At 42.0% G+C, this 23,309-nt stretch overlaps 1 protein-coding gene across 2 annotated transcripts in view; it reads right to left on the bottom strand.

Moving 5' to 3' along the window:
• The window catches only part of LOC125012449 (ADP-ribosylation factor-like protein 15), a 95,778-nt gene that overhangs the window by 29,075 nt on the left and 43,394 nt on the right, over positions 1-23,309 (bottom strand). For both annotated transcript variants that reach the window (XM_047592411.1, XM_047592412.1), the window contains one exon: positions 15,026-15,234. In XM_047592411.1, the coding sequence (XP_047448367.1) occupies positions 15,026-15,234 (209 nt within the window). The remainder of the gene's footprint in view (positions 1-15,025; positions 15,235-23,309) is intronic.

Here is a 23,309-nt window from a genome sequence, read left to right as displayed (position 1 = left end):
TGAAGTGTTTTGAGGTCATTGGACGGTCTGAATGCACATGTGGATGAAAGCTGTTATATAACAGGATTATAATATGTAGAAAAATCTCTTTTTTATAATATATGATGGAAATTGCAATACACTTCAAAATGCGATTTATCTGATTGGCAGATTTGAGTCATCTGGAATATTTCTAAACTAAATGTCTCCAGTCAGACTTAAACACAGACAATCCTACACAAGGTCTCTGAAAGTATGCGATAACCCTTAAAAGGTTTGCAGACCGTTTAAAAACTGGTATAACGCATTTATGAGAAGAGGATGTTACGCCGATTTCACCGAGCGTCGGACAATAACAAAAACAGCTAAAGGAACAAACGGAGGCGTATGTCTGTCAGTTTTAAAGCAATTTTCTGTCATAGGCAGCACCGAATACCCCCACCCTCCACTCCCAAGTTAAGGCTATCAGACTACTAAAGCTGCAAAAGTAAAATGACCTGGTGACTGTTAAAGCCCTTGGGAGAGTTTCTGTCTGGTTCCTGGGCTCATCCATCAATCCTGAGACTAGATTATATATACTCCACTGTTCCGGAGAGAGAAGGAAAAGGAAAGGAATGTCTTCTGCTGCACATAGCTCCAGAATGACATGTTTTAGTTTAACAAAATTGTTTATTCCTAGTGCCATTTGCACATTTTATATATTTGAGTAAACTGCACCAAGGGTTTGTTACGCATCTGTATGAGAAAGATATGAATAAAAGATAAAATGACGACCACATTAACGTATGTGTGTGCACGTGTAAGGATCTGAGGGACAATCTGTCGTTTCAGACAATGGCTGTGACATCTTTAATCTCCAGATCCTAAAGTCTGGGAAGACTCAGCGGGCAGATGCTCCAGTTCATGTCCCCTTTCTAGTCCCATCTCCACACACAGACCAGCCTCGGCGCTGTGGTCCTGCCCCCCTGGCCTTCAGGTCAGCGGACGCGCCGATTACCCACAAGTCCTTGACACAAGACAAATCTTAGCGCTTTCATCTGTGTCGGTGGGTCACCCCTGAAAGCCTTGTTACAGGATTGGCGCTCGCCAATTAGCACAATTAGCTTTTGGCAAGCTGCCGGGGGCGTCACATGGCACCAGCTTTGTACTGATGGTACCTGACAAGCCTGCGGATCTGGTATGGTTGCCCTTACAGATGGTAAGTTGGTATAAAAAAGTGCAATAAAACAGATGAGATGATTATTAATCAGTGATGAAGTAAGTTCAGGAAAGTACGAACTGAAGCAGTAGCAGGTGAAAACGCCGCAGTCATTTCAGGCTCTATACTGTAAAGTAAGGGAACAGACCATCTTAAGGAAGCGCTGTTAACTTTTCCTCTTGGTTTTTATAAAACTACACCATCATATATCTCAAGCTGCCATTTGCCTTTTTTAAAGTCAGGGAGAGTTTTTGTTTGTGAGGCCTGGTTCCCTTAATGTTTTATCCAGAATGCTCAGCTGAGGGGCTCCCATGTCAAAGTCTTTTGAAGAGATGAAAAAAGATTGCCAAATAAAGTGGCTTTATGGGGGGAAATCCAACCCAAGCAAGGGTTCCCTGCTTTTACAGAAAAAAAAAAAAAATTATACATTGGTACAGTATAGGAGGATAACATCTGGAGGCGGTTGTGCCATGAAGGAATGCAGATGCTAAGACACAAAGGCTTGGACACAGTGTGGAGCATCATTATATCAGTGTTTCCCCCACACACACACACACACAAACTTTACTTGGGCGGGCTGCCTAGGTATATTAACGGCTGCCAAAGTGTACAGCGTTTGGCAAACAATTTCAGCATTTATTTTTAATCAGTCCCAGAGAACGCAATCAATTAACTCCTGGAAAACCTCCCCTCGCTCGAACCCTTTGCATCCAATAATTAGGCTATTGAGCGACCAATCTTCTTAGGACAGTCGGTGTTTCACAGAAACAAGCGGACGTGGTGCGCTTGGTCAATCTCGACCGCTTGTGTCAGGGGCGAATGTTAATTCTTACTATCCGACCGTCAATTTTTGATGAATACCACAGGCATTCATAGGTACCTAGAAACTAAATACACTATCCTATTCAATGGATCTGTTTCAAATATTTGCAGATAGTTATAGGTTTATGATATATGAAAATAAAACCACATCAATTCCTCACCAGTGATGCAACAGCTTGAAAACACTGAGGTCTAGCATACCTACCAAGTGGAGCTATACAATAAACACAGGCATAAACCTGCGGCCTGGATACAATTGGTGTGCTGATAAAAGAGCCCCAGACGATGGGCAGAGAGATAAGCTCAAGGGGAGGTCTGGGGCACTGACATCGTGCCTCAATATCATTCTCATGTGAAGCTTTGTGTTTCCATAGTCCTCTCGCTTTTCCTCAGCCCCGTCAGCATAATCTCTGTGCTTGGCTACACTGAGTATCTTAGGTAACACTACTTGAGATTCGTATCTTCTCTCAAAACAAGAAGCCAGGAAGTGTTCCGTCTGTCATTATCACAATTCACCCAGCACTGTGGTTTTCCTCTTCACATCAAATCCACTCTTTATGGTTTCCTTCCCAGGGACCAGTTTTTTAAACCTTTCCAGCTGAGGACAGTAAAGAAGAGGGGAGACCACAGCGTCTGCGTATGTGGGTATCTGCTTGTGGTTTAGTTGGAGTGCAGTTACATTCCTGAGGGCGAGCAGTGAATTGACCACATAACATCGTGATGTGGGCCTGCGTGTCTGCGTGTGTGCGTTTGTGTCCGTTCACAATGAGGGACGGAGATTACGGTGAAAAGGTCTGTTGACGTAAAACTGTTTGATTTCCACGGGTGCGCGCTTGTATGCATAAATGAGTACATCCGCACAGCTGCTCATGGATGGGCGTGTTGTAACACACCTTGTCTGACAACACTCGGGCGCATCTGGAGGTCTTGGGCAAGAGAGAAGTTAAAAGAACGACTTAATTATCTGGCCTGAATACCAAAGGCGCTCTAATGAAAACATTCCCATCTCCTCTTCTCCTGGTCTTCCTGTCATGTTGTTTCTCCTCCTCACAAAACAGGTAGATGTTTGCAATCCACATTAAAGCCTCTAAAGAAAGGGTGCCCCATTACACCTTATCATCAGTTGTTAATTGCCCCGCAGAGGAGCAATAACAGAGAAAGAAAAACAGGGTGACCTCAGGATACTGCGCAGCTAAACTGTGATCTGATTTATGTCGGCAAAACACAAAAAAGAAAAGAGGCAGAAAATTCGGTCTTTTCTCAGGTGTCTTTGCCCGCAAACGTGGTTTCAAAACAACTTTGTGAGAGTTATTCTCTGTCATCAAATCAAACGGACCATTTGAATCAGTTGCTCCACAATGTTTTGAACTACTCTACTCTGCTGAAATAACAACTTAAAGAAGAATGTGCTGTAAATATGTCACAATCACCCACTATAAAGGAAAATGCACTGTGCTATTTGGCGTCACTTTACAGGGGGAAATTAAAGGTACATGTATCGGCCCCTGTACTGAGAACTATATCCAAAATAACACATTTGCTAAAGTCAAATATTAAGAGGATTTAAGAAGTTTATTTTTTGTCATTTCTACCTGGTTTTGCTAGGGTGTGGCTATTTTACAATGACTTAGTCGAATACATCACAGTGTTGGTTGGATGAAATGGAAAGAGATCTTGAGCTGTGGTACCACTATGAGTGGAAGAAGAGTATGTTGACTTTTTGGTGTCAGTAGCTGCGTCTCCATCACAGTTTTTCTCAAAATTCGATAACTTTGTACGTATTTCCAATAAAAGCGTTTTTGCGAATGAGCTGTAACTCGCGTAAAGTCTGATCTTGTGGTATCCCATAAGAGGAAGAAGGACTTCAAATGAACTGGTCACATGACCCTCTGCACCATCTCCGGTGACGGGGAAATGTGAAATGAGCATTTTTGAGATGAACTTTACTTTGACATGTCTGGAAAAAAAACAGGGCTTAACAGAGCATAAAAATGTTAAAGTGCTATTTCAGAGGTTTTTTGAAATGTAGGCGCTTCCATTACCAGTTTTGGTAAGTTTAGGTTTTGCGCATCTCTAGGGGTAATGGAAACGCAGCAAGTGTGGCTATTACACACCGATTCCACCCTTTCAGAGTCCATCTGCCGGACCGTTTAATCCTCGGTGTGTCCTGTACCACCACAGGGCGTGCTTTCCACATTATGGTGGACGTGCTGGAAGTGGGAATGCTTTCACTGAAAGATGTGTGAGCAGAAACACTGCAATGCTCCATTTTTATCAGGTAAGCCAAGCTAGCTGGAACCACTATTTAAAATGAGATATAAAACAAGTACACGCTACGAGGTGTTGGACGGATACAGGAATATGATTACAAAGAGTGAGACCAATATATCCATGTTAACTTTTTTAGGTATAGTTTTTGCCATCACCACCATCACTACCGGAATAACCAAGCCAACCAACCACATGACGTCACAGGCCACAGTACAGCAAGACGGCTGCGCCCATGCTAAAAAACATAATGGCTGCCAGATTTTCTACATATATACCAACATTTGTCATTAGTGTTATCTATTCTTGATAAAAGTAGAACTCTGTCTATAAAATGTGGTGCACTTGATGGAGTGTTTAATTTCCCTCTTAAAGTAATAGTCGCTTTGTAACCCAACAGTATTTGGTCCATATGCATTTCAAACTAATTCATATGTCCTGTCTGAAATATCGTGGGTGGCATATTTAAATTGACCGCCACAGATGGCAGGACTGCCACTTATGCTTTGTCATCTCATGCGTCTTCTTCAGTAGATCAGTCAGCTAGCTCAGAATGAGTTCAAAAGACTACATGTTCATTGTATAACCAATACATTCTGGCCAAATGTTAAAAATTACAATGAAAAGCTACAAATGCCTCAGTCCCTCAAAGATGTGAACGCTAAGTAATCTTTACTCTTCCCACAGTGTGACCAATCAGTGGCAACAGCAACTCACATCTGATTTTCTTCATACAATCACAGCCCTCCCGCTCTGTCCTTGTGCTAAAGGCAGCTTACGTTAAACTGAAGGTATTTTGAAAGATATCCTGCTTGCTTTGGCTACAACAAATGGGTCCGTTTTGCTAAGCTGATACAGGTGCTGAGAAAAAGCGGACAATCGAATCATGGTGTGGACGAAACCAGACGGACAGATTTAAAACCAGACGTTTATCTTCAAAAGGCGAACGGGCCCCAAATACCTGTGATTTACTACTATTAAACCTAAACCTAAACCAATTTAACCTATTAATAAGTCTGGTTGTTGTTCACGAGTGTAAATGGTGACGTCATCAACATGGTGTGTTATACAGACGTCAATGACCACTTATTGAAAGTATGAATATAAGAGTGCATATAGCTAGCTATACAGCCAGACAGTGCTTTCAAAAGACTCAATGAGAAAAACATAAAACGTTATTAAAAAAACACATATCTACACAGTTGTCAATTAAAACTACGATGAGGATAGGGATCAGCGCCAATGGTTTAGTGTATGAAGCAGCTCAACTGTGGAGCAGATGTATGTGAAAGGGTGCAGCCTGGTTCTCTTGTCACAACATTTAGCTTGAGCCCTGAAGACAGAGGCAGCGTTATCCTCTTATTGTCATGGAGAGTAGTGCCTTGGAGACATGGTGCACAAAGGCTAGAGGAAAGTTAGCCTTAAATCTTCTTTGGGGATAGAGTTAGACATTTGCATGGTGGAAAAATATATCCACAGATATAAGGCTTCATGTTATATGTCAGGATGGAAAAGAGGAAGTCGCATTTGTGTCAGCTGGATATGTGGGATGGGAAGGAAGGGAAGGGAAGGGAAGGGAAGGGAAGGAAAGGAAAGGAAAGGAAAGGAAAGGAAAGGAAAGGAAAGGAAAGGAAAGGAAAGGAAAGGAAAGGAAAGGAAAGGAAAGGAAACTCAGGGTATACCTTTACAAGACTACATCACATTGGATTGATTAACTAGGTCAGAAACATTAAAAGCGTAATGTACTGACGTATGAGTGCCGGTGTTTAAGCAGAAAAATCTATGGTATGTAAATAAAATGTCCCATACCATAGATTTACAAATACTTGTAAATACCCCACCACCACCTTTCCCTATAGCATCCTCACTCTCTTGATAGTCCTCAGTCAACATCCACCCCTTGTGACCTTTACTCAAAAAAATCCTCATGGAGGTCAACGGAGAGATTAAAACCCTTCAAACGGGGTCATGGAGATCAATGATCAAACAGAGAGCCAGGGCCCCCCCCCCTACCTCCCCCAATTCCACCCACTTTATTTCAGAGACCATGATAATAGAGACAAAAACGCTGGCTAACAATTACTTCCCCACACCATGACCCAAACCACCCTCTTAATCTCTGGTGGTGGCCTCACCTTTAGCCGTCACTGACAGTTCCACCAAGCAGCGATCAGAACGTGTCTATCGGGTGTGAGTCTTGAATACTATATTATAATATTTTCATTATAATAATAATAATAATAAATTGAAAATCTAATACTGAGATTTCAGATGTGGTATCATTACACATGTCCATTCTGGATTTACTAGCCAATATTCCACTGAAAAATAAAACCTGAAACAGTACAAGCAGTTCTTAATACACACAGCCCATTACTAGAAATGGCAAAAACATGCAGTCACACCTGTCATTCAGTGATCTATTTCACCTCCCCTGCAGCGCGAGGGCTCTCTGTTTTCTATTGTGAGCATCTAGGAGGGGCACATTGGTCAGATGAGACCCCTCTTACATCGGAGGAACAATTTGTTGGTGGTGGGTTTTCCATCATTGTGTGAGCCGCATTCCTGTGGACCACAGGAGAACAGAAACTGGCTGCGCTGAGACCCACTCAGCTGTGGGGCTGGTGAGGACGTTCCCTCCAGAAAACTTGACTTCCAATGAATTATAGCCTTTCACGAGCTGGAGCGGGTTCAACATTTTTAGAGGTAAAAGCTAGAACACATTTGAGTTGAAAGTGGGGAAAGAGAAAAGGAGTACTTTGAAATAGATCAGAGAATAAATGCCATAAGGTATTTCTTAGACCGTAAAGGTATGTTCAAGCTGTGTATACGCATACATAGATCGCCGAGTTGAACCACAGCTTTACAGCTGTTAAAGTTTACAGCCAAATTCAAATTACGTAACGTATCATTAATCAAGCAATTGTTGTGAATAAAGACACATTTAAGACACAACTTTATACTCTTTTGACTGTTAAACCAAAATATATTAAGATGCATCAATCAGGCATAACATTACGACCCCTTTCCGAATATTATCGGGTCATATGTTTTATGTCTTCTCAGTTTAAAAAGAAAAATAAGTGTGCTGAGAAAAGAACACACACAAAGAGAAGAATATAAAAGGTGAATAATTAACTAAATAAAAATGTACACTATATTGCCAAAAGTATTGACCCACTCATCCAAATAATTTAATTCAGGTGTTCCAATCACCTCCATAGACACAGGTGTATAAAATCTAGCCCCTAGACATGCTCAGTGAATTACAGTGACGTACTGTGATCGGATGCCACCCGTGCAACAGCGCCAGTCTTGAAATTTCCTTGTACCTAAATATTCCACAGTCGACTGTCAGTGGTAAGAGGAAGTGGTAGGCCACATAAAATGACAGAGTGGGGACAGTGGATGCTGAGGCACATAGTGCGCAGAGGTTGACAATTTTCTGCAGAGTCAATCACTAGAGACGTCCAGGCTTCATGTGGCCTTCACATTAGCTCCAGACCAGGGCGTAGAGAGCTTCAAGGAATGGGTTTCCATTCCCCAGCAGCTGCATCCAAACCAAACATCACCAAGTGCAGTGTCAAATGCAGTGGTGGAAAGCAGCTGCCACTGGACTCAAGAGCAGTGGAGACATTCTCTGGAGTGACAAATCACAGTCCTCCATGTGACAATCTGATGGACCAATCTGGGTTCGGTGGTTACCAGGGGGACGGTACTTGTCTGACTGCATTGTGCCAAGTGTAAAGTCTGGTGGAGGGCCAGGGACTTGGCTTGCCCCCTTAGTTCCAGGGAAAGGAACTCTGAACACTTCAGCATACCAAGAGACCTTGGACAATTCCATGCTCCCAACTTTGCGGGAACAGTTTGGGGATGAACCCCTTCTCGTTCCAACATGACTCTACACCAGTGCACAAAGCAAGGTCCATAAAGACACGGATGAGGGAGTTTGGTGTGGAAGAACTTGACTGACCTGCACAGAGCCCTGACCTCAACATGATGAGAACACCTTTGGGATGAATTAGAGCAACGACTGCGAGCCAGGCCTCCTCGTCCAACATCAGTGTCTGACCTCACCAATGCGCGTCAGGAAGAATGGTCAAAAACTCCCATAAACACACTTGTGGAAAGCCTTCCCAGAAGAGCTGAAGCGGTTATGGCTGCACAGGGTGGCCCGACGTCATATTAAATCCCATGCACGCGTGGACCATGGGTTAAATCTGAGGCAAGTAGCCAGCAGTGACTCCATTTGTGCAGTGGAGATGCATAGTCTCACTTCAACACTCATCAGATGGCATTTCAGTATATGTGTAATGCCTTTTTCCCACTGTCTATCACCACCGTGTGTGTTTGTGTGCGTGTCTCTCTTGACACATTCATATATTCACAGTATGTGTTACAACGTAGAATGTGAATGCAGACATACAGTGATAGTGATGCATTAATATAATCAAAACTCCACGTTAATCACCAGCTGTACTACAACAACTATCCTAAGTTAAATTAACCCTGGGGTATACTGATAACTCTAAAGCCATGGTGCAGCTACAAAGTGCTACAGATGACCTGAGAGGACTTTCCTTGAACACTGATCAAAGAAAAAAAAGCTTGTTTATGGAGGCCTACACAAAAAAGTCGAGATGCTCTCAACTTGACTTCTGACTGTGTCAACAAGGGTCAACAGGAGCCAAAAGAAAATATCCAAAAACGTATTTCCTCCGGGATCAGCTGTACTCAGAAAACACGGCGCGTACACAACAAACTATGTCTGCGTCACTGTGGCCGAGTGACAAGAGCGCATGTCTGCGTCTGCCCGTGTGTTTCTGTTAAAAAACATGGCAAATTGATGATTAATGATTGTTTGCATGCCGGTTGGTGAGGAGGTGAGAATCTGTCACTGTCTCCGTTCTGCCTCGTCGTTACAGCGTCGCCTTGAATTTCCGGAAACCGAGTGAAGAGCTGGAACAATGTTTTTTATTTTTTTAAAAAAATAATGAACACAAACTCTCTCCAAATTAACTGCAATTGTACAGTACCAAGCATTTAAGTGGCTGCCGGACTGTGTGGTGTAACTTTGTTAAGATGAATAAGCAACATCAGATTTAGCTTTGGTACACTGAAAACAGATGTGCTCCAATTCATACCAGGCACAGCTTTACTCACAAGGAGCGAAAGCATAAAGGGACCGTTCAGGACTGGGTTGACTGAGTGTGTGAGTGAGAAAGGAAAAAAGACACTATGGAGGGGTGCTTTTCCCATTCAATCATTTGAGGAGTTTAACCACAGCGCTTCGGTGCCTCTGTCTTCAATCCTAGATGGGGAGTTGTTCTCATGACTGTCAAGGTTAGATACTGCAGCCTCGTAGCCTCCGTTTCCTCTGTTTACAGTATTTTGCGTTAAGCCCACACCATGACTCAGTCCTGGCTGCCATTGTTTTTTCCACTCTTGATGCAGTGCATCCTCGGTTTCATTCAGTCTTTAAAATACCAGCGCAACCGAGAAGGCTTCCACCTCTGTCCGCAGCACTGATAGCGTTTTCTAAAACAAGAAGCCCTCGTGGACGCAGTCCATTAGGCCCTGCCATCCAAACAGACCTGCTTTGTTGAGGTGTTGTATCAACAGGGTGACCTCCCCTCTACTCCTCCCCAGCTTCCTTGGGGCCCCCCAACGGCAGGAGATTGATGTCAACAAGGAATTTTGTCCCACGTTTCATTCTGCCTCCTCCAGACCCACCCTGCTCCCGAAAAACACTTGCTCCAGCACAGAGGGGCCCAGTGAGGCCTTAACAGGCTCACTGAGCTGTATTACCCTACCTCCACCTCCTCTCGCCCCTCGCTCCGGCCGTGTCAGAAACACCCTAAGTCACTAACGTGACACCATAAACAAGGAGTGCCCCAGAAAACAGCGCTAGCGAACGCGAGAGTGTGTGTTGAGGAAATAGGCCACCTTGTTCTGTCAACAGAGTGGTTGCTGTGAGAAGAAGGTCAACATCGAGACGTAATTTGTGTATCGTGTCATCGCCAGAGGAGCTGCCAATAGAATTCAGACCAGCTACATCTGGGCTTGTTTCATGGGTGGTGCTTGTCAAACATTAACAAGGACCAAGAACCTGCAGTGCAGCTGCTATCTTAGGAGGTTTGCAGAGTTCAGAGGGAAACACACGGGAGAAGCAAAGGGTCCGCAATGGGAAGTTTGCAAAATCCAATATATTTTCCTATAAAAATCTGCAACTTTTCATCAACAACACATAATTTCATTCATCTGCGGCCCTAATCTAATATTGCACACAGACCTCCAGTGACAGACACATTGTTTTCACTGCAGACCTAATCCGCCTTAAATAAGCCAAAAGAATGTAGACGGTCTAATTTACTTGTGGCGTCCTTTTAAATTCTGTCAAGCATAATACACAGAAAAGAATACGCGTCACTACAGTTTTCAAAAGATGTCAAACAAATCTGGACACATTATGAAATAAGAGAGAAGAGACAAAACTCCAACCGTCCTTAGTTTGACATGGAATTTTCACGACTCTCTGCAGGTAACAACTAATCAGAGCGGTACTTTAACAACATCACAGTTTGTTTTTTTTAAATTCTGGATGGTCTGAGGTGCAGAAAGTTATTTCTGAAGAGATTTGCATTCAGTGATACAAGTATTTTTTCAGTGGTGAGAAACAATCAATCTCAAATTCAGTCTCTTGGGAGCTCGATGACTCCAGTTATGCCCATTTATGCCAAAGGAAGACAAAGACAACGAAGACAGGCCCCAGCATGATGCCATTGTAGACCCATGTGAGAAGTACTTGAGTCGGGTCATTGACAGGGAAAAATGTGACAAGATCTGCAGCATTATGTCCATGCATCACATGTGGTATATACAAAGCCACATGCACGACTTTATGCTTTAATTTTGACTGACTCGTCTAGTAAACATTAAGACACGCTTAAATTGCTAAAGAAACTTCAAAGGCATTACTGAGGACGTAACCGGATTCGGTTTTCTGGAGCAAATTGTTGTGATGGATCAAAGGTTGTGACTATTGAAAAAAATATTTTCAAAGACTCACTAATGATGATGAAGAAACTAATTATTTTCAGTACATGTGCTTAATTACTTACTTTCAGAAAACTTGGCTTTCCTTAAAAGGAGGGAAAACTATTAAAACTAAAACTGTAATTATTAATGTTGTCATAAGGACTGCAAAGAAGCTGTGGGAGAATGTGCCTTTAAATTTTACCCAAGTTTGCCATAATTACGATTATAATATGCAAATATTATTTAAGCATGTAGAGAGTGGCATGTGATGGAAGCTAAGACCAGATGTTGGCTGTTGCTTTGAGTTAGTTGTGAGATTTTGTGACAAACAAAAGAAGTACCTAATAAAAAAAAGCTGGTATTTTCATTTTTTTCCAGGTTCTCCAGGAGTGTAATAGGGATTTGTTAAATAAATCCAAAATAAATCCCTTTCTCTCTAAAATATCCACAGGATGTTATTTGCTACAAGTAGCACAGAACCTTGGATATCCCGATACTTCTTGGTATCATGCAGACCCAGTTTGGGCTAAATGTGCTGTTTAGCACCAGTGCGATTGCATCCTCCTGTTCATTTGCATCACCACATGCTGTATAAATAATGTCACACAAATGGCAATTTATAAATTTTTATTATATGCATCCAATATGCAAAGTTAGGCTGAATCTAAATCTAAAGGCTTAAGCTTCTTTAAGTAAAAATGATGGAAGAGGAGCCAGGGACGAACTGAAAATGAGATTCAGGAAGAGACCCCCGAGGACGTTGAGCAAATATTTGGTTAACACTCTCCAGTGGTTGAGTGGGTTCACTGTTTATTCTTAACAGTGTCATGTGTGATTTTTGTCTGAAACTTAACTATCACTGACGGGAAACAAAGGAATATTCTTTCGTGCCTGTGCTTTATACACAGCACAGAGACAAAGAAAGTGTCAGAGGAGCAGAGGTGGACTCAATGATTTCTTTCACAGTTGGTCTAAAATTTAGTTTGATCTTTTGCAAAGATTAGTCATGAGTCACTGAACATTAAGCTCCTTCAGTGACAAGCCATGAGTCAGATGATAATATGTGCACACAGGCATGATAACACTCCTAATGACCATATCATTTCAAACACACATAGCAATTAAACAGTTAAAAAAAATAATAAATAATCAAAACAGCTTCAAGTGCTCTGATTGTGCCACTCAGAGATCAAAGTTTATTATGACACTATTGGTGGAATTAAATGAATTAATAAATACTATTTGTCGCCAGTGACAGTGGATTCCCTTATGACTTATTAAAAATCACAACCTTAATAAAAACACGTCATGCTTTTTGTGTGATAGATGAGATTGATTGTCAACTTGGATAAGCTCCAGCAAGGCCTGCTCCCTTACTGAGGGGAAGTGGTTGTAGAAGATGAGATGAGACTGACTGTCTGCAACAGTGACAAGAATCTACAACGAACATGTATGGATTTGTTTTAACATAAGCGCATGTATGTGGAAGTAAAAAAAAATTGTGATAATGCCAAGTTATGTTTGGCTGATGGTGGATACAATATGGAAACACGTGCAGCAATGATGCCTTCAGCTTTCTAAACCTCCCTGACTTCATATGAGTGATTCAGTACGAACTGAAATGACCCTACCAGCATAGTGCACAAATCCATCACATCTCACCATGCCTATAAGCCGCCTCACGTGTCGTTAGTGTTTGCAAACAGTTCAGCAAAGTCAATACTTCCAGTGGCCGCTGCAGTGATGGGTCAAATATAGCAGAGGACACATCAAGTCCGGCGTGGGCAGCTCGCAGACCGAATTAATTGGCTACGTTATGAGGGCTAACAAAGAGGCCAGTGTTGCTGGGCTTAAAGCGAGCAGTTCCCATTTAAAATATCAATACTATTAGGGGATTTGCGTGACTATAGCGGCTTGTGCTCAAGTGAAACCAATCCATACTAATCAGTTAAACTAAGTTAAACAGATTCAGGTGGTGCGAAAGGTTTGCTTCAACTGCATCAGAATCAAAGCAGAGAACTGCTTGCTCGCATCACTGGTGGTCTAGCCCAGGACATGCACATGGTCATCTCTCCACGCCTCCTTCAGAGCCACCAGGTCGGATGCTACAGCTGATGCATGTGTGATGGTTGGTGAACACATGTTAAAGCGAGGTTCCAGGTTTTTGAAACGTGAGTGAGTGTTGCACAGGGAATGCTAGGCATAACATCCTATTCCAAGAGGCTCCTTTCGTGCCGGAGGCAGAGTGGCAGCGCATAGTTAGAAAAAAAAGTAAGACATACAGGTTGGGAGAGAGGAGAGTCAGAATATCCTAACTGTGCTGTTTTGTGTCACTGTCTCCGTAGTGATGAACTATGACTTGAGGGGAGGTAGTGACGTGACCTGCAACACTAGTCTACGACAACTACATGACATTTCCACTCATTTGCCAACTTGTATACAGTAGATGTCTAAACCCAGGGCACCCACACTCAGGCCAAGTGAAACATAGAATTCCTTTCCCTTGGATTCACCAGAACACCACAGCGGGGCTCCTCCCATCCCCAAACCAACCCAAAAGTGAGCTGAGACAACCTGCAAGAGAAAATGCATCTCTGCCACTTGTAGCTGGCATCTCATTACCTCCGTATGGAAGTGGCCTATGAAGAGGCCACTTGCGAAGAGAAATGTGATAGCCCACTTAAGAAGCGTTTGAGCCAACAGCATTTAGAACAACTGTCCTCGCTCTTACTTCTTGGATGATCAGATAGGACCTCGTAAAGGTCAACTGAAAGTCTGTAAACTCTCCCAACTCCTTCCATACTGAAGACCTCTGATAAAACATAAGCTGCAGGCTCAGTGTATTCAATAATATCTTGTCTGTTGCTTCAGAAATTAAAGTCAGCTTCTACAGCTTGACCACCTCCAACAACGATTTTCTACAACAGGTAACCAAGTTGCATCCATAAAAGACACAACATACTCTCCAGCCACAGGAATTTAATTCAGAAGCAAAATTGTGAATCGAATAATTTCTAGTTAGTTCCACTTCACGTCTCGCACTAGCTCCAGCTCCTTCCACGCTAAATGCCAAAGGCTTTTGTTGGCCGTGGTACCACCCACTTGGCAATGCACTATGCTCATACAACTAACCTTTGAGGGAACTGGTACACATGGCATTATTTTGGGGGGGTGAACCTTATCTGCCCCAATTAGTACGGGCCAACCACAAGGGATTTGCCTGCAAGCTCTTTTTCAAGGTCTGACTGCAGGAGGAGGTGCTGGTTTTCCAATTCCAGATGAGGTTTCTCTTACCACTAAAAAGTGATCTATAGAGGTCTTTTGATGGCTCTGTGCGTCTCGCCCCTCACTGGGGACCAATTTGCCTTGGGAGACCTGACCTGTGGTATTTTCTCCAACAACTTAGCTCCTCAGTTCACAGGGGCATGCAAATGCCATCATTCCACCGCAACTAAAGAGCAGTGATATTATAAGACGGGTTGCAACCGAGACTGACAACATTATAAAAGTGATAATGTTGTACACAGCAGATTGGGTGACAATCATAATATCTCTGATGGGTTTAACTGATCCATTTGTAGGTGCAAACGTCTTATTTACAGGTGATTATATCATAATGTGCACAATGAATTCTGTAAACTGAGAGAAACTGAATCTGAAGGCGAGACACTGAAGGAAAGGCAGTGACTAACAACAGACATACAGGACAGGACCGTTTACCTGGTTTGGCGTCCTTGCAGCAGGCTTGTCCTGGTGATTGGCAAGGATAAGGAAAGGCAGCGTGCAGAGCTGTGGATGCTGCAGAGCCGAGTGGAGCTCATTGCGCGCTGCCTCGAGGTCCTCATCCGACGATGCGCTGTCCAGTACGAAGACTACACCCTGCGACCCCTGGTAGTAACGACTCCAGTACTTCTTGATGTTGTCCGCTCCTGTTGACAAATGTTAAATGTGTCAAACCTACGGGGAGTAAAAAAAATTTAACACACCGATCATAATTGAACTTTTTTGTTGCTCTGGCCTTTGTGAAGCACCATGCTGCCGCAAATATAACAGAAGAAATGTTGTTTTTGTTGTTCTTGTTTGACCTATTAGTGACGCAGTCTGTTCCGACTGAGGTGGTTACATGGGACATTTTTTATTTGATTGACTTCATTGTGTAATCAGTTAAATAATACTGTCACTAATTAATCTGGGTTACTCTAGTTCACAAACAGAACAAAAAACACAAGTATTATTTCTTTTTGACACATTTTCTTACAAGTTCTAAGAACATATTGATAAAAAGTTTGAAAAAATGTTTATAGAAAAATAAAGTGTAACTTCTCATTTTTAAAATGTCAAAAATCCTCAGTATTTCTGTAAAACCCAAACCACTAAGTCAAAAAATGATAACATTACTCTACAGGTTAGTGTTACGACACAGGATAATCTCCTGCTTGGTTTAATTATATTGAATCTGGGCTTTTCTTTAAGGCTACCCTAATACTGAATTAATTGTGAAAGCAAGCTTATCCACTCACTTCTCAGCTACTTTATTTGCAAGAACTTTGAGGGAGAGACGAACACGCTCATAACACAAGTCAATGGCGTAAATTGCATGAAAAAGTAAAAAAGCTTCGGTATTTTTCTATTATTCTAATAGTTGAATTTATGTTCTCACATAAAGGTTAAATTGTCATTTAGGTACAGAGGTGCCGTTTTGTCGAGTCCACCCCTCACACGCTGTTCATCATCCATCATCTTTGTGTACAACAGGTATTTTCTCAATTACAGGGCTGGCTGTCAGACATCTGGTAGGAGAAAATATTATTTTACATCAACGGTACCGTGTAAACCTTTTTGACAGTGAACCATTTGATCTGAGCCGCAAATTTATTCTGCAGCATGACAGGGAGCCCTAAACACACGGCCGGAGTTATACAGAACCATCTCCAGCCATAAGACGAACAGGAGCCCTGCAGCAGATGGTCCCAACAGAGCCCTGATCTCAACATCATCGAGTCAATCTGGGATTAGATGAAGACACAGAAGACATTGAGAGCCTAAATCCACAGAAGAACTATGACACGTTTGCTCAAGATGCTTAGATAAGACCTACCTACCCGAGTACAGCAAGGAGAATTGGTGCCGTCTACAGCGTCCTCAGGACTGTGTAGGCCATAGTTTGAAAGCCATGATCTCATCAGTCTTTCTAATCCAACTTTAGTTTCCCACCTCCTTTGCCCATGCCTTGTCTATGTGTACATATAATATCATATATGATACTTAACCCATAAAATAAACATTTTCAACAAATTAAAAACTCCAAGCTGCTTCTAAATTGACAGTAGGTGTGAGTGTGAATGGTGGTCTGTCTCTTGGTCTTAGCCCTGCAATGGACTGTTGACCAGTCCAGGGTATACCTCGCCTCTTGCCCAATGACAGCTGGGAGAGGTTCATGACCATCCAGAAGACAAGGGGGTCACAGAAAATGAATGAATGCATGAGTGAAATAATGAAAAACTCCACAAGCTGAACAGACGTCAACCCAACGCCAACTATTGCCCTGACCATAACCTTAGATGTTTCAGACTCAAGCAACGTATCTTAATGGGACCAGTTGATTGACCAAGAACTGTACTGTCATCTAAATAAAGCCCCTTCACAGTCTCTAGTAAAAATACCATACCAATACCATTTCCAAATCTTTTCCAAAAAATGAATAAGTCTAAACATTTATGGTGAAATCTTATTACTTTCATTGACGGCAACAACTTCTACCTCCCATTTTAAAAAAAAAAAAGGTCAAGAATGACTGCTCGATGACTGCTGGCGCCTTCACACTTGACACTACAAAGCAGAATACGCTTGTCATATCCTCTATGTTACTCATGCTCCTTTCGTATTGAGAGATCTTGTTTCTTTCTTGTGACAAGTGAAATGCGTACTGTCTGACTGAACCCGTTGACCGCAACTGCTGTTCCTTTCTAATCAGGAAATTACGAATTTTCCAACCAGCAGGGGGGTGGATTTTGAAACTTTCTAATATTTGGAGTTTCAATGTTGCCTCATTGTACTCTGATATCATATCTCAAGCTGTTTAGCTATTGCAAAATACGGTTGCTAATTTATGTGAGGAATACTTAAACTTTCAGATTTCATTAACTATGTATTTTCTATGTCCTCTTTGACTTGTCGTCACTGTAAATATGTTCGCTGACTTTTTGCAGGATGTACTTTCTCTGGTTAAAATTATCCTCCCCCGTCTGGTGAGGTTACTTCCTTTGCACTGTTGTGAATTGTTGTCTTGTTATTGTTGCTCATAGTAAGCTTAATTGCCAAGAAGTGACGAACTGTGAGGCTGGCAAATGTTTAAAGCATCACGAAGTGCTTTCAGTGACATTTACCTCCCCCCCACGATGCTCACCACCCCCTTCCCGTCCCTTCTTTCCACCCCCACTCTTTCTACTCACACCTCTCAGTGGAGTGGAAAGCTATCAGACAAAGTGGCACTTGAGAGATTGACTAGGAAGTTTCTCTCATCTTTGCCTGGAAATGGTGGAATGTCCGTCATGTCTGATCGGATCTTGTTGGCAACGTCTGCCACCTATTGGTCAGGACAGGAGGATTTTCAAACACGACGTCATGATTTCTTGGGGATTACAACTTGACATTAATCACCATGAGCAAGACCTCATTGCTTATTTTGTCTGTTCCTTTCAGATTTCCCTCTATTTAGCTTTATTAAGTATATCCTCTAAATATATTTTAGAATTTGAAAAGATGCATTGTACTTTTAGATAGGTCGCACCCACTCATAACTAGCCAAAAGTCACCATATCAGGGCAAAAGAAAAAAAAAATCTCAGTGAAAACTGTGTCTCTTACTGACTATGCTACACGCCACGCTAACTCGCAAACTATTACTATTAGACTTATTGCCTCATTCAGTCGATACATGAATTTATAAAGCATTAAGACTGAGTGAATAACGAAGGGGATCAGCGGACTAAATATATAAATGGATCATGAACTTGATCAAGAAGACAGTAAAACAAATAATCCGAACACAAGTCTTGGTAATCTAAAGTATTAATTAACTTCTTGCACTGGGATAACTGGAAGCATCGCACAGTTTCACCAAATCTTTCCTTTGGATGGATGCACAAGTAGGAATGTTGTGCATCTAAATACTTATACCACTATTCACTTACCATCCAACTGACATCCAACTTTCACTTCTATTTTGTCACGAGTTGTCGTTTACTGTGCAACAGCAGCAACGCGAGCTAACATACATGATGTTTCAGCTGCGCCAAAGAGATGGACTGAACCCCATGTGCTCAACACTGATGTAAAATAGTGTGTCAGTTGTGGGGTATTTTGAGGAAACGTTTATGTTTGTGAGAGGTTAAAATCTACATAATGTTATCTAGATGTGGCAGATCCTCCTACTTAAATCCATTTGTTCATATGAATGTGCACTTTTATATACAGAAACATGGACAATTTAATATTATTTTTTTGGGAAATAGTTTTTTTTTTTAACACATATTCTTCTATGTTATGATTTCATGAAAATATGTCACTGAGGACAAAGCTTTGTTGTCAGTGTGGTTTCTGAGTCACGCCGTCTGGAATTAAATGGATAGAAATCTGACCTGAGGAGAAATATCTTCCTGATCCCACCCATCTTTGCCTCTCCCGTCTAAACTAACAACAAAAAAAATACCGCTTTAAGAAAGTAAGGAGCACTTTCTTAAAACCGATGCTGCTGAAGCAAGAAGTGTCATCATCTATTCAAAGTAGGGCATAAAAAAAATAAACATGTGAATGTAAATATGTGAACGTTTATTCGTGAAGACGTGCTACGCTGGTGCGTATGCATAGCCAATTTATGGTAACTGATGTATGAATGCCCTGGTCTACACCACATGTCTTAATATTTTGTTTTCCTTTGTGCTGTCAATAAAGTAAATTACACCTTTCGTGTTAAGTCAAGCTCATTGTTTTCACAACTCAAACAATTTAATCATTAAACAATAAGCTGACAGTTTTTATTTTTCGATAATTGATTGATTGTTCGTGTCGTGGTACAGTCAAAGCATTTTAATTGTCAGGGTGTGAATCATTTCTTTGATCTTTGCACTGGTGATCTTTTTAAAATCTTTTATTTTTTTTAGCTATTGCTCAGGGTCCAAATTGTCAGGAAATTAAATTCAGGCATTGTGCGGTACAATCCAACAGTATAATGAAAACACAGTTGAATCAACAGCTCTATAAACAAATGTTGAATAAAATTAATAGTCTTAAAGCTAAGATTTAGTGCAGGACTCTTATGTTGGCATTGGTTTTTCCACTTATGTACCCAATGAACTGGCCAGTGAGTGTATTAGCATTGATGGTAGCAGGTAGAAGCCTGTAGACTGAATGAAGCAGAAATCTGTTTGAAACATTGTTGGCACATGTGTTAATTCAACGGCGACCAAGTTCCTGATTTTTTGTTTGCTTCTTAGTTAACGACCCAAACACGGAGGCGAATGCCAGTAAAACGTAAGTAACCAATTATACAGCAACAATGAAAAACAGATCTTCTTCCACTTGAATCCAGATTTGCTTTCAGTTGCGTTCAATGTGCCCCCTCTCCCGTCGAATTAATCCGCAAACTCAAACAGCATGCCATGGTCAACATTTCAAAAAGGGAATTAACATAGCTGAAACCCTACTACACTAGATTTGCATTTGGTCTAAATAAAGCTACCGTTGAAGCCTACTCCGGTTGAAGATGTGGGATCAAATTCACAGTTGGACTGAGCGATACTTTGTGAGAACGTTCCCGTCTTATGGAAGCTTTTACCTTGGACAAAACACAAACTTCTTACAAATATTTTGTTATGAGCAACTCTTTGAAGTCACCCTAACAAAAAACAGACTGGTTGTTGTTTTTTTTGTTTTTTTTTGTCCTCCGAACAAAACGGCTACGATACAGTGACGGTGGGGGGGCAGCGCTGGGACCGACGAGGGAGGACCTAGTAATAAAGTTTGCTTACTTCATTGAGGAATGAGCTGGGGCTGCAGCTGGAGGGAGGTAGAAAACACTTGAGCTGTTGATATAGCCGTCAACCTGCAGCCTCAGCACTGGCTGTTTTTGAGTAAACACTTCCTGGCCCAATGTTATGCACATTATTGACAACGATTGTTTAGAAAAAAAAAAAAATGCAACATCGCATAATATGTGACCGCCTTCTTATTTGGGTGAGCCATTTTCACCACGTTCCACTGTGACGGGCCCAGATGTTTACGGTTATAGACAAGTAACACCGCTGGCTGGAAGTGTAATGATTAATTACGACACCTTCTCTATTTGTGTTACACTTCACCCAGCCCTCTTGAACGTATAGCTTCCTGCACCTCTGTGAATAAAAATAACACCTCCTCCTGGTTGGCGTGAAGAGTTGGTCTGGTTAATGCACTTTCTTTGACAATGGCGGGTTCTTTCTCCCAAAGTTTCATGGATGCACCATTCAGCCAGTATCAGGAAGGAAAACAACATCAAAGAAGGTAATATCCTTGAATGAGGCCTCAAATGGAGATCACTTACACGGCTGTGCTCAGAACTCAGAAATCAAAACAGCCTGCCATCATCTGCTTTAAACCCAAACGGCAATTTACAAATTATTTCACTTTCGGTCGGACCGTCTGCGGGGCAAGGGAAAACTTCCCTGCTGGGCAAAGTAATACTCACTGTAGTGATATCTGATATTACCAAAAACCACAGTGGGTCTGTGTGGACTACTATGTAGTGGTTTTGTTCTAAGACATGCTCACATACTTCCTTTGCCTGTTGGTAGTTATAGACAACTGGTAAATGGTCTGTTGTGTGATTGTTTCTTGGTTTTCTTCCCTCATACTTCTCATAATTGCAGTGATAGGTTCAAAGTTTAAACAAATACACTGTATAATATCACACAGACTATGAATAAATGGAAGCTCATGAAGTGACACACCACATCAACTAACCCCAACCCTAACCCCAACTCCAATCTTTAACTATAAATAATCTTCTACAGACGCTGAAATTTTGTCACGTATTAGAAAGTCTGGTGACAAATACTTAAACGAGATCACTGCAGGAACAAATGTTTTCCATTCAGCTCCAGATCGAAAAGCTTCAGCTCGCATCCGCAGCCACAACACTAAAGAACAACAGCGAAATGCGTGGGGATTATTAGGTCCACTTCATCAGCTGTCACTGCGTGACACGAATGCACACTGTGAAATGGCCCGTCTAGACTTGACGTCATGTCACTGTCCACACATATACAGACACACACAGTCACGCCGGAGGTGCCCTTCCCACCTAAATCCTCATACCTGGCACCATCTGAGCAGACAAATGCGCGTCGGCGTAAGATCGCCGGATGCAAAAGTGTCTCAATGTCAAAGAAATGAAAAAACGAATCACATTCCACTTTATTCACATGCGTAAAAATGAGGCTCCAGAGCTGATGATTAAATTTATAAATTAACTCGTAATGCTGGCCTTTTTACGATGAAAATGCACAATTTATTCTTACATTATTTCAAATCAGCTCTGGGATATGTGTTATACAGGTGTCTGTCTACGACAGGCTAAGACGGGCCACAAAATAACCCAGACTGCTGCATCTGACGAGGACGGGTGACCACAGACATATCTGAATTTTACGTCTGTGTCAAAGTGACACCTTCACTGTGTGATTTTATTGTGTAGACTAACAGAATAACATGCACATTGTAAAAAAATGGCTAAAAACATCAGATTTCTCCAGCAAAACTATTTGTATCAACAATATTTTTTAGAGCCTGGCTCTAATTTTATTGTGTTCAGCAAATCAAGGCGCTGCACAGTTACATGCTAAACAAGCTGACTGGAAAAATAGACAAGTCTGGCCTAAAATCTGCTTTATCAAAGCTACACAAAGTGTTTAAATCAATGAGGAATGCTTGAGAAGACACAACAAAAACAGAAAGTGAGACCAAGAAAGGAGGCAAATATCCCACAGCTAACGTAGTCCAGAGATTTTGCGTGGAGAAGAATACATGGGAGGCAGAAATGAAAGAGAGAACAGAGACTACAGCTGAAGATGAGAAGCGAAGAAATGCAAACAATACGGCAGGGACACGGACGACACATGGACGAGTGAGAAAAACTTATAGCCCGGCCTGAATCATTACAGGCATCATGTGTCAGGGATGCCTGCCTGATGAGCGCCGCCGCTTTGAAGGAGCGCTTACGACACTCTGGTAGTGAACTTCAGAGCGGCGCGAGTTAAGAATGCGCGGTCCAGGGTTCCACTCATACGTCTATGAAAGCGGCGTAACGTGAACAGCATGTTAGCAGAGAAGCCCCGGCGCTCCATCTGTACGCGGAGCTCGGCTGTAGTTCACATTTTTCGAACGCAACCAGAGACCAATACATTATCAATACAGTTACGCGCATAAAACGGAGGACATAAATCTAACAGTAACATATCTGTTCCCTCAGCAGAAACACTTGGTTTTTTGACTGACAACACAGGTAGAGTTGTGGGTGAGCTACATTTACGTGACGTAGAGGAGAGGTGGCTTCTGAGCCAACTGTAAGTGCCATGTTAGCGTCACCGCTAGCTCTCCTCTCGGTGCCAAAGGTGTTGACCTCGACCTACTCCCATGTGCCCCACGCCAGTTCAAACCACATTCGCTTTCCAGATTAGGCAGGTTGAGTAATAATCTGCGTTACCAAGCCAAGAAAACAACAGGGGAGGGAATAGCTGCATATAAAAAGCATGAAGGCTTGGGATTTTGTGAGGACATTTCATCAGAACCGACTTTGCTGCCAAGTGTGCTACACATACGAGGACAGTAAAAGTACTGTGAGTAAAGGAAGATAAAACTCTTAAGGCTCTTTTAGGGCACTGTGAGACACAGACATATAGTCCTATGTACGTCCCTATACTTATACGTCTCTATACTTGTGCGCTTGTCAGTCGGGCTAAAAACTCCAC

Source organism: Mugil cephalus, chromosome 8 (genome assembly GCF_022458985.1).
Source record: "Mugil cephalus isolate CIBA_MC_2020 chromosome 8, CIBA_Mcephalus_1.1, whole genome shotgun sequence".
NCBI lineage: Eukaryota > Metazoa > Chordata > Actinopteri > Mugiliformes > Mugilidae > Mugil > Mugil cephalus.
Note: the sequence above shows the minus strand (reverse complement) of the source record. Positions and strands in the feature narration are given on the sequence as shown.